Here is a 12,381-nt window from a genome sequence, read left to right on the forward strand (position 1 = left end):
ATATGAATAGTTTAGAAATTTCGGTTTCAAAATTTAGCGAACGAAAAAACTTTAATCTGAATTTAATTGCATTTATAGCGTTAAATGATGTTAGAGGATTTGCAAGAAGACACCATGGAGGGGCTATGACCGATGGCTTTAAGGTGAGTAAGGTGGTTGAGAGGAAGGAAGGGTTGATGGTCGGCGTAATCACAGAGTGATGTGGTTTAGAGTATGAAATGATGGTCGGCGAAATCAAAGGGAGATGTGGTCCATACAATGGTCAGAAACAATGGAAGGTGAAATCAAAGGCGAACTACGATGGGTGAGCGAGTGAAATAGACGACAGAGACCATGTGTAGTGTTGTGGTATTGAAATTGTTGTGAAAATATTTTATAATTCATCATTTGTATAATTTTTATATCAAAAATGATTGTTTTAGTATTATTTATATTATTTTAGTATATAAAATGAATGTATTATAAACAAATTTCATATCAAATTCTTAGTTGTGGTATGATTATGGACATCAATATCACAAAATGTTATAAATTAAGATGTTATAAGAATTTAAGATGTTATCGAGTATGGAAAAGATGTTATAAGAATTGCATTTCACTAATGGAATTATGGCTCAATTAAGAATTGTACATAATATTACTAGAAGAGGTTTAATTTCTCCTTCAATTCAATGACTTTTTTCACTGTCATTTGCCATTGTCATACAATTGGTTTCCAAAATTATTTAATTAGTTAATTACCTGGCTTGAAGAAGTTTTTTTTTAATTTTATTTTATGAAAATGGCATGATAATTTCATCAACAATGCGTTTACCGCTCCTCTCTCCTTAGGCGGGATTCTCACACAATTTTTACCGCTTAATTCTCCCGCTCAAGTCTCTTTCTATCCATTTTGTACAATGCTAATGTGTTGCAATATTATTGGTTGTCTATGTGGGACTACACATAAACTAAGGGCCTGTTCACTTTTACTGAACTGAGTTGAACTAAATTGATTAGAGCTTAACTGAGCTGAACTGATCTGAGTTGAAATGAATATTTTATGAGAGAAAGAAATTAAGAGCTGAACTGATCTGAGTTGAAATGAATATTTTATGAGAGAAAGAAATTAAGAGCTGAACTGATTGGAGCTGAATTGAACTAAACTGAACTGAACTGAACTAACTAATTAGAGCTGAACTGAAATTAAGCTGAAGTGAACAGGCTCTAAGTCAATGTCATACATTTAAATGACTCCATATCCTTAATTGTGGATATTTTTGGTCCCTTTTCATTGTAAGAGACCATTAACATACTGTTTACTCCTCAAATATTATTCGGGGGCCTTAAACTTTTTTTTTTGGGAGCAGTGTTAAGATAAGAAATTTTCGAAGTCATGGATTGAAAATTCAGTATTAACCTAAAACAAAGGTTAACGAATAATAACCCTCTAATACTACGACGACCATAAAGGTTGTAGGAAGTAACAATCACAACTAACAAACAAACTCATACCAACTTAATGAACCAAACAATAACACAAAAATGACACACCTCCTAAAGTACCCAAACTTTGAAAACCAAAAACCATAAAATGGGCATAATAAACCTTCATATTTCCCCATAATTACTTAACAAACCCCGATTAAAACAACAAGAAAATGAAAGCATACTAATTAACGAGCTTGAAACCAATATACTAAAATTCCTCCTTATCTTTGTGTAATTAAGGCACGGTCCTTTATTTTAAACTTTTCCTTCAGTAAGATAGAAGCTCATAAAGACAAATCAATTGATCTAAATTCAATTAATTTCGACTGCTTGTATTTTGTGAGCTTTGCGTTACGAATAGAGAAACAAAAGGCCGAGGGGTTATGTACTTATGTTAGAGAACAAGGCTTGTCGGTGTCTGACCTAAAACATAACCTAGGGTTATTACAGTAAATTAACAAAACCTGTTTTCCATTGCAGTAAAAATTTACAATAATAATTCATACTATAGGTTTTCAACAAAGGCTAAACCGCTAGCCCACACAACCCGAGAATAGGGCAAGTTTGGGCAATCTTCAAAACGGATTTACCATCATCCAATTCTCTCTTGGGATTAATGATGGCCATGGAAGGGGAGGAAAGAGAAAGAAACAAGAATAAGTTCGCCGATCCAATTCTTGTAATGCTTTATTTGAGTTTCCAAAACATCATCCACTGACGTTACTTTTGAGGGTTACTTCAGTTACAAGCTTACCCCCACACAATCAGCAAACACACTATAACTCATACAAATACCCTTCACTATATACCATAAATGACGACTTTACCCCTTTGATTTGAATCGTATATCAATGTGATAAACAATTAAGGCCTCATTCGCTTTACTTTATTTTTGCTGAATTGAAATTATTTTTACTGTTATAAAGTTATATTCCTGAACTTAAATTAATTTTATTAAACTGAAATTATATATATACATAGTTATCAATTGTTACTCGTATTAAAACTAAAAGAAGGTTTTGTGTGAGACCGTTTCACGTGAGTCCGGTTATAATGTACACACTCATCCCCACCCACTGCCACTACCTAGCCACTTGTCAGCGGCCGGCGACCACTCTCCCCCTCCTATCCCCCGGTGTCGGCGACCTCCCCCACCCATTCCTCGACGCCGGTGACCCTTTTATTATATTTTCTGATAATTATAATCACTGAATTTGAGTCGTCGAAGCATACAGCAGTTTCTGCACTGAAAGCTGAGTTTTAGTAATAAAGTGATTGAAGATGTAAAATTAGTAGTGTGTTGTTATTGAATCAACTAGTTTGTTTTAATTTCAATTCTGATCCAATAGTATGTCAGGATTTTATGCATTTGAAGTATGGAATATGAGGATTTTTGGGGGAAAAGTCTAAAAGTGTGTTGTTTGGGGTAAGAGGGGTGGGTGCTGAACTGCTGACCCATTTGAGCGGTAGCACCGTAGCAGGACAGTCTAGATGACCTTTCACAGAAATCAGGTTTTTGGTTGCTCTGGTGGGGTACTTGTGTTTATTTGTTATGGTGCGAAGCAGAATAAGCTAAAAATGGCTGAGCATCAATGACGGCATGGTGAGGCAGAGACTCCATTTTTTATTATCTGATATATTTAACCTAATTTCTTATATATATAGCCTATTTTCTGACAATTATAATATAATATATGATATTTATAATTTAAGATCTGATCATTATATTCTAATTTCTGACTAATATAATCTAATATATGACTATAATTATCTAATTTCTGACCATTAAGATTTTTTTCCCTCAATATCTGACCATTATAATCTAATTTCTGACCATTATAATCTAATTTCCGACCATTAAGATTTTTTTTTCCTCAAATTTTTTTTTTTCTGTTGTATGACCAGACTCACGTGAGTCCGTTCTACACAAAACTTTTACTAAAAGTAAATTATTTTTTTTTAACTGAAATTATTATATTTTAATATTATTTTAATAATGTGAAGTGAACCGGGCCTAAAACGTAGCCGGCTCGAGTAATTTTTAAACAAACCAGTACAATCTCTCCGCACAGGCACAAGCACAAGCGTAAGCTGCACCCAAAATCGCTAATCAACAACAAAACCCGCCACCACCGTCGCCGCCGCAGTAGAGAGAGAAATCGAACAATGGAGTCGCCGGGGCAGTGGCTAGAGAAGCAATTGAATGAATTGTGCAAAAAAGTAGACACTCCTTTTGACTTTGATTCTGATATGATTTCCGGCCTCGTTTCTTACTGTGAATTTGCTCCTCCAATCGACGCCAAAGAATACCTTGATGTAATTCCATCTTCACTCTCCTCTCTTTCATTTCTTCCATTTTTATCACTACTCTTTTCCCTGTTTAATTTTATGTAATTCTGGGCAAATTAGGAATTGTTCGTTATTTTATAACGGGGGGATTCTATAATTGTACAATTGAATACTTGTATGACTTCTTATTGATTTTATGCTATCATTTTGCCTTGATTTCTTGTAAAAAACCTAATCTTGTCAATCAAAAAGCTAGAATGGGGATTTTCAATGGATCTTTTGTTGATTTTGAATATGGGTTGATTAAGAAAAAGGTTAAGATCATAGAACATAATTTGCAAATTTCATCAGAAATATGCAGATGGGTGTTTAATGTATGTCGAAAGACGGGGATTTGTTGTTTGTATTGCTTCAGTATGTCTGCATAGTTCATCAGAAATTGATATGTTCTCTTTTTTTAATTGAAGAAAAGAATGCATTGGAACACATGAACTGAATTCCAGATTGAGTGTTTTTATTACTTGTTGATTTAGGCTTGAATTTCTATGAGCAATGAATGCATTGGACCATATGAATTGAATTCGACTCTCAAATCTCTTGTCTTAACTCATGAAATTGAATGGTCATCAAAAATAGATTGCTGGGAATGCAATCCTTTTACAAGCATTGGACATATACTGATATATGTTGTACCTGCAATGTAGATGTCTGGAAAGCTCGTGGAAGGAATTGTGTAGAGAGCTCTGGATTTTCTGATGAAATAGAGAATGAATTATTATTCTTAATTTGTTGATTACTAAGAATTTCTAATGTTGAGAGAAATGGATTATTTGTAGCAAATGCTCAAGCTTTTGGCTTAATATTTTTTCTTCTGTGATGGCATCAGAACATTGTTGGTGAAGAAGCAGGAAAAACTGTCATACAAGAATACTTAAGGCGAAGGGGCTACTCACCATCACCTGAAGTAGTTGGTGCTCCTGCTTCCAAATTACAGGCGTATGTCAAGCCAAGTGCTGATGAAGGCTTGACCAGTGGAGCCAAGAAACCATCCAAGGCACAAAAAGAGGCTTCAGCTTCTAATAACCAAAACAGTAAGGTAAAAATAGAGGCTGCAGAATCAGGAAACAGGCAACAAAATAATAGAAAGAAAAAGGGTGGGAAGGCTATATCACTCGCAGAAGCTGCCAAGGGATCTATCGTATATCAGCAAGGCAAACCATGCTCTTGCCAGGCACGTCGACATAAATTGGTGGGCAACTGCTTATCTTGCGGTAAAATAGTATGTGAACAGGAAGGGGAAGGGCCTTGTAATTTTTGTGGGGCTCTAGTCCTGAAGGAAGGAAGTACATATGCTGGTTTGGAGGTGTCTGCAGTACCTGAAACGGAAGCTGAGGTAGCTGCAAATGCTTATGCCAAGAGGCTTGTTGATTTTGATCGGAATGCAGCTGCACGCACAAGTGTTATTGATGACCAAAGTGACTACTATGATGAGGGTAACAGCTGGTTGTCCATGGAGGTATATGATCAAACTCTACAGATACTTCTATAACCTCCCTCTTCATTCTACATGAATATGATTGCAGATTTTCATCGGATAAATATCCTTTTGCAGGAAAAAGAACTTTTAAGGAAGAAGCAAGAGGAGATTAAAGCAGATGAGGAGGCAAAACGAAAGAGAGTAGTTGTGGCTTTTGACTTGGTTGGCCGTAGGGTAAGTTGATCTCCCTCTAAATGTATGATGAAGTTTGGTTGATTTCTGCTGGCTTATGTTCTCCCTTTTTGGCTCCTTTCAATTCTGAGATCAGGATTGCTTGTTCTTGTGGTGTAAATGATGTGGGATAATGGAATCGGTATTGGGTCAACTTTTGGTTTCTTTGACAAGAATAGGTTGGATCTCTTGTAGGCGGCTAGTTGGGGTGGGTAGGAGATTTTATTAAATATATGCGGTTTTTGAATAAGTGAGAACCTACATAAGATGTGAACAATTTGCTCAAAGAAGCCTTTCTTTATGTGTCTTCTTTGGAAGTAAGCATAAGAAAGATGATTGCTTTCAAATGAAACCTTTTCAATTGACTTGTATTATGTGTTTGCTTAGGTATTGCTGAACCAAGATGACACTTCAGAACTTGAATCTGGACTCAACATTCTAAGGCCACCTGATCAAAGAGAAGCAAGCCGAGTCAAACCAAATCCCACCCTTCAGGTGCAACCAGTTTTCATTGATCCCGGCCCTAGGGAGAAGCCTCTCAAGGACAAGCGCTCTAACAAAGGTCTAAACAAGGGACTGTGTTTGGAGATTAGTGGAAGGGTGCAACATGATCGCAGTGATTTCAAGCATTTTGTGGAGGAGCCTCTTGGATCGTCTTCAGCAAATGATTATTTGCAAGGGGAATCTTGGAATGGTGTCACACGCATGGAAGATGATTCTGAATGCTCTGCATACTAGGATTACATAGTGAGGTTTAGGCCCCTAACTATATCGTGGTAATGTGGTATGAGCTCATTTTGCTTTGAGTACTTGTTTATCAATACAAGTGTATATTCTGTTGTCCTGACAAAATTTTCCAGAATTTTACAACATGTGCATATCTTAGTATGCGCCAAGTTATTATATCCATCTATCATGTATGAAATAGGTCGTGAGGCCATTAGCTTTTTTTTTTTTTTTTGGTTGTTTTGTGTGTGTGTATATAGTTTTGCTGAGTGACTCTACCTTTCAAAGAATATTGCAAGGCTGACTTCTTGATTCTCTGGAAGAACTTTGGGCCTATTAAGTGTTGCCACACATATATAAGCCTTGGACTGCCCTTGGGCCTTGGTGAAGGTAGTAAATTGTCTTGGGGATTGGGCATTTAGCAACCCAGAAAGGTTGCAGAAGAGCATGCTGGAACATGCAAAACTCAATTTTGTGATACGGAGTAGTTTAAGGATAAGGAGTAGTTTAAGGGAAGGAGTAGTGCTAGAAACTTTACATACACAGGTTTTTGGTATGGTATTATCTTGTATTTCATGACCTAAGTTAATTTTAATTTGTTGTGTTAGTTTTCATAATTGACATGAAATATTGAAGTATGATTGTTATATAGTATGATATATGGGGAAGAATTGTATGCCAACTTGTACAGTTTGCAGTATACTAGCTGATGTACTACATCTCTTTGGGGTAGTACTACTAATTTTTAAATTTGATACAACTATTAAAATTCTAATTTTAGGAATATGTCCCATGTTCCATCTATCATCGGCTGCTTTGTTTTATAATACTCTTGCTACTTGGTTACTAACTTACTATTAGTCATTGATGTGTTACTCAACAGTCTGAAAGTCGTCTATTTTTATGTGTGGCTGGTGGTATTGATGTGTTATTAAGTCAACTTAAGCATCCTCTTTCTGAGGAGGTTAAATTTATAGCTCTCAAATTTCCTAACTATAGCCAGTGTGCTTTGTGCTTATTGTTATGGATCTTCAGCTTATTTCAGGCAGCTCCAGTACAATAAGCACAATGCACGTTGGGTTTGTCGCGAGTGCTGTGATGTTGAAGATGGCTAGGAAGGAATAAAACGTGCTTAATGATTTAAGGGTTGGTGATCAAGGTACATATTGTATCTAGTGCTAGACTGTGTTACATGATTGTTGCATGATCGCTGGAATCAAATTACTAGGTTTAAGGTATGCTTCTCATCTGCCCAAAATTCAAGTAAATTGGTTTCTATAAGCTGCTAATGTGGGTTGATGTTGAAGTATTTGGAAAGATTTATTCTATTTTGGATGCTCTGTTCTGCTTCTGATCTTAATCAATTAGTCGGCATACATTAAACTTCTTTACATGAGAAAATGATACTGGTAATTTAATTTGTATTCTAAATAAAGATGTGAATGTATATTCATGTTAAATTTCATATTGTTTGTACAATACATTGTTATGTTTTTCCTTGTATATTAGTGAAAACAATGTCAAAATTGATAAACTATGACTTTCAGGTTTGGGGGGCATCAAAAATGATAGAGAGTTTACTACTATAACACTAGATTAACTATATCCCAAAATGCTCGTTTATACACATGCACACTAGATAGCCTACGGTTGGATTTTCATTATTTTGCCCTCGCTTAACTGGTCAAAAGGTATCAATCATGGTTGGAGAAGAGTGAGGGGGCATGGAGTGACTGTGTGCCTCGTAAGGATTCAAACTTCCAACCTCATGTTTGTGAGGTAAATGTGGTACAGACTAAATGACTATGCCACACTTACCTCACCCTCGAAAATTGTCCGTTTATGGCTAGGAACTAAATGTATTTCCCTTATTGCCTTTGGCACCATCAGATTCATAGACCATCATAGATCATCCTCGTCTTCAATATCATCTTGATCAGCACTCTTTTTAGTCTTATGAGGTCGCTCCTGCACAACTAAAACCGAGAACTCAAATTCTGGAGAAACTAGCATATCTCCAAATATCCCTAACTCTGGATACTCACACCATCGGTCCAAAAGCCCGAATAAGGGAGTACACCCAGGCTCATGGTATCTGCCTACTACCGCTAAATCTATCTCATCTTTCATGCTTACAACAATATCAGTAGTTTCTCCACCATCGTTAACCGTTACCTCTACGAATGACACTCTCTTGTTATCTTTACACCGGCATTGGAAATCTTGGATAGCATTATAGTCATTAAAGGTGTTATATGAAGGCTTCAGCGAATTTAACCTAATTACGCTGAGCCTAATATTTGGATGATTCACAAATATAGTGGTATATGCTAGAGCCTCTTGGTCATCCACCCCGCCTATGAAGAAAATAGCAATGTGATAAACATCGCTAAGGTGAGCCTGATTTTGATCACCTCGATCAATTAGCATGCCTATGGAACATGGTGCCTTCTCTAGAACCATCTTATTAACTTCTCTTATGGGTTGAGATGCATGTTGGAAACCCATGTCGTTAGTCCATTGTGTGTGGAAAGGTAGGATGAGTAGACTCGCGTTATGGCTATGTGCAATGCTGCATATATCATCGTGCATGGCCGTGTATGAAGACACTGAAATGTAGTGATGTGGGCGAATAGTACCATTAGTCTTGCGTTCAAGGTTCACCAAGGCATTTACTGTGCGGTTGCAACGAGAGAGGTTTGAACGGTAAGCAGATGAGGATTGGATCTCGTGGAGGGGCGCTAGGATAGGGAGGGAGACGCGGCCAGCAGTAAGTGGAATAAGTTGGAGGGCAATGACGGGTAAAGGCTTTTGTTGTGTAGAGTGGAAAGCTTGAAGAAGGCGTATAATTCCGGGTAGATTTTCTTCCTTATATATGCATGATAATACGCGCAAAGTGCCCGTTTCAGCTGATGTAAGTATACCTTGTCTTATAATAGTTGAATATTGTGTTGATGGTTTATATATGTATCTCACTAGGGGTAAGAAGGTTCCAGTGCAAAACAGAATATGTAGCGACAAAGTTGTGTAGTGTTCTGCGCTCAATATCTGCAGTGTTATGCAAACATCATGTAAATACAACAGATTGTAATCTCAAAATAGAAAACACTATATTAAATCATAGCCCTTAAAAAACGCAGGAATAACATGTTCAAATGATATGAAATAAGAGATAATAAATTCATATAAGTTCAAAATAAGTGTACTGAAACTCAAACTCACAACTAAAATAAGTTGTGATAAGTTCATATAGGAAATTAAGAACAAAAAAGTATGTATCTCACCCCTTGTTCTTGAAATTGGCCGAGCATAACTATATCTAGCAAGCCTGCAGAAGCCATGATGATTGAAAGGGAAATCGCGGTCCTGACATGAACTCCGAAAAACATGGTGGGAACAAGAGTTCCCAAGAACTTACCACATACGCCCATAATCATAATAATCTCTACTGTAAGAGAGTTTGAGCTGAGAGAATTGAAGTCTGCTTCAAATCCATGCATAGCACAAAAGATAGGGAAAAAAACACATGAAGTAATGGTGTCTAATTTTTCGGACAAAATCGAGGCTAGTGGTTCTTCAGGCAGGAAGAATCCAAACAAGAAAACCGCGAGAGGGTGATGAACTTGTAAGCTCAGGAAGGCTAGTAAAAGAACAATCAAGAGGATAACCATGAAATGGCTGTTTTTTACACGTTCGCCTTCGGGTGTATAGCTAACAATATAAATGATTAATGGCCTACAAACTGCAAACATAAAAATGTAGGTTCCGGAAACCATAACTGGGTGCCAAAAGTCGCCGGCAAGCACAGGATTTATAAGACTGTACATCAGGAAAGTTAGAAACATCCCAAAGATATCTAGGACCAAAGATGCTGCACAAGCCAAGCGACCGAGCTGCGAGTTGCTTATGCCAACTTCATTAACATGGTTACATGTAACCATGAAGAAGGTTTGAGCATTCAGCAGAATCACCTTGATTATTCCTTCTAATCCATCAGAAAAGTTGAGCATTCTTACTCCAGCATAACTTAATGTCAATGACGCGATTAAGCCAGAAAAACTTATGATGACAGTTTCCTTATCTATTCTTTTCAATAATGCTCCTACATTAGTTTCCACTCCTAATATGAATGAGTAGAATACGAAGCCCAAGTATGATAAGGTTTTTATCAAGTAATTGACCGTTGGATGGAGTAATGCCTGAAAGTAAAGTATATTCTTGGAACATAGTAGTCCAATTACAAAAAATCCACCCTGTATGTACAAGAAAAAAGAAAAACATAGTAAGGGATTAGTTTCCCATAGTACAATGGGGGTAAAGGCGATACACGACTAGTCACAAACGATTACAAAACATGAATGTATAACAGGAGGGATTTTAAGAGCACACAGAGTATATAGGATGTATAATGGCATAGATAACACTCCCTTAAATTTGTGCATATTATATGCTATTATTTGTAAAATTAGTTGATGATTGCATTGGATTTGATTGTAACACATAGGAAACTTAAGGGAATGTATGTAATGTTTTAGATTGTAATGAAAATTCGGTAACTTACAAACATCCTAGACAATACTGGCAAGCCAAGAGGTCTAAGCAAGAACGTAGTTGTTGAAATCGTAAGCAAGATTATAGCGAGTAGCAATATGCATATTGATGATTCTGAACCTTGAGGATAATAGGGGTTGGACCATACACTCGAAGTTCTTAATAAGAAAGGCCATTCTTGGCACATCATCTCGGTGTTGTTCCAAGTAGCCTGACTCCACATTTGGAGTATTCCATTTGAGGTTGATGCCATGTTTAACTTCTTTATTTGTAACTCGATTTTGTTTTTCACATCACAATATAAAATGATTTTGAGCGAAAATATGCTTGAGATTAGAAGTGTATTGTGAAGATTTTACAAGATTAAAAGAGAGGAAAGGAATAGGCTCAGCTCTTATAATTATGATGATATACATTGTATATGAAATTAAATTGGGATGAATATTAGGTACAAGAAATAATTAATTAGTTTAAGCTTCCTAAATAAAGAAATATCATGCTTGGAAATGGTTGTAATATTTGGCATGCATGAATCTAAATTTAGATTAATGACATGCCCCAACGATTTCTAAGGTTTTTCAGGCCAACAATATTTCTAAAATAAATTACTTAAAATTCTTTGTTGGCTTAGCTTGTAAAAATTCTAGTATGGTCACTCTCACAATGACCATCACTATACTCAATTTTCATTGGCTGATTTTAAATTTATTTTTTAAGCTTGGTCAAACATTCATTAAGGGTATTTAAGGTATTTTCCTTTTTTTATTTCATTTTCTTATTTTCCATAATTCAATTAATTATTTTCTGAAATTCTTATTTTAATTTCGAAATTATTTTATCTAATTATAATTTTAATAAAATCCAAAATTCTAATTAAATATAACAATTAAAAATCGAAAATTTTGTTCTTCGAACTTCATCGATGTTCATCGTTGTTCTTCGTAGTTCTTCAAAAAAATTTAATCAAATAATGAAATCAACCACGAATTTATGTTCCATGTACCTTAATTTCAATCGCGCATCAATGGAAATCAAAAAATAGGCTAGATTTATACATCCATTGCGCAATTTTCTAGTTCACATAATCGGTTTCTATCATCTTCTCGCAAGGGATTCTTAATCTTTGAATTATAGATTTTAATTGTACAAAGTCAAGCATCGAATGTGAAACTAGCGATTTTATGCATAAGAAATAAAAAATTTTAAGTTTTTCGGTAATATATGTTCGTCATGAAAATCTGAGAAGAAACAGTATCACATTTTTTCACAACCTTCTTTGATCCGAAAAATCGAAGATCGAAATATAAAACTTGTTTGTGATTAAGGTATTGACCAGAATATAAATATGACATAGCCTTAACTGAATTTTATTAATTATAAAAAGATAATGACCATACACTATATTGGACATTTCCAATTAGCATAATAGAATTTAGTTCGATGGAAATTTACAATACGATGAACCTGGACAATGATTTGAATTAATCAATTATTTGAAATTATGGAATCGATATCTTTTAAGTTTAGAAATTGCATTTTAATATTGGAAATCACTTATTCTAATTAGGATCTTTTCCTAATTTTCTATCTTTTAAAATTTTAAATAGATTATATATTGGAAATCAAAATAGGATGTT

At 35.5% G+C, this 12,381-nt stretch overlaps 2 protein-coding genes across 3 annotated transcripts; one reads left to right on the forward strand and one right to left on the reverse strand.

Moving 5' to 3' along the window:
* The first annotated feature begins 3,538 nt into the window (after positions 1-3,538).
* On the forward strand, positions 3,539-7,658 carry LOC145598405 (uncharacterized). 2 transcript variants are annotated; one of them, XM_081654752.1, is made up of 5 exons: positions 3,539-3,786; positions 4,646-5,275; positions 5,372-5,470; positions 5,855-6,251; positions 7,229-7,658. In XM_081654752.1, the coding sequence occupies exons 1-4, from the start codon at positions 3,637-3,639 to the stop codon at positions 6,203-6,205; spliced, it is 1,230 nt and encodes a 409-aa protein (XP_081510878.1). In that variant the 5' UTR covers positions 3,539-3,636; the 3' UTR covers positions 6,206-6,251; positions 7,229-7,658. The 2 variants fall into 2 exon arrangements, with proteins under 2 accessions (XP_081510878.1, XP_081510877.1); XM_081654751.1 differs by having other exon boundaries at positions 5,855-6,243.
* A 437-nt stretch (positions 7,659-8,095) lies between these two features.
* On the reverse strand, positions 8,096-10,997 carry LOC145597111 (cation/H(+) antiporter 14-like). The gene is made up of 3 exons (XM_081653280.1): positions 10,755-10,997; positions 9,478-10,446; positions 8,096-9,241 (listed from the first exon to the last, which is right to left on the reverse strand). The coding sequence occupies exons 1-3, from the start codon at positions 10,995-10,997 to the stop codon at positions 8,096-8,098; spliced, it is 2,358 nt and encodes a 785-aa protein (XP_081509406.1).
* Between the last annotated feature and the right edge of the window lie 1,384 nt (positions 10,998-12,381).

Source organism: Chenopodium album, chromosome 20, assembly GCF_948465745.1.
Source record: "Chenopodium album chromosome 20, dcCheAlbu1.1, whole genome shotgun sequence".
In the NCBI taxonomy this organism is placed as follows: domain Eukaryota; kingdom Viridiplantae; phylum Streptophyta; class Magnoliopsida; order Caryophyllales; family Amaranthaceae; genus Chenopodium; species Chenopodium album.

Coding starts and splice junctions, on each gene's coding strand:
- LOC145598405 (XM_081654752.1), top strand. CDS start 3,637: ATGGAGTCGCCGGGGCAGTGGCTAGAGAAGCAATTGAATGAATTGTGC. Junction 3,787..4,645: donor ACGCCAAAGAATACCTTGAT/GTAATTCCATCT, acceptor TGATGGCATCAG/AACATTGTTGGTGAAGAAGC. Junction 5,276..5,371: donor ACAGCTGGTTGTCCATGGAG/GTATATGATCAA, acceptor ATCCTTTTGCAG/GAAAAAGAACTTTTAAGGAA.
- LOC145597111 (XM_081653280.1), bottom strand. CDS start 10,997: ATGGCATCAACCTCAAATGGAATACTCCAAATGTGGAGTCAGGCTACT. Junction 10,447..10,754: donor CAGTATTGTCTAGGATGTTT/GTAAGTTACCGA, acceptor TTGTACATACAG/GGTGGATTTTTTGTAATTGG. Junction 9,242..9,477: donor GCCAATTTCAAGAACAAGGG/GTGAGATACATA, acceptor ATAACACTGCAG/ATATTGAGCGCAGAACACTA.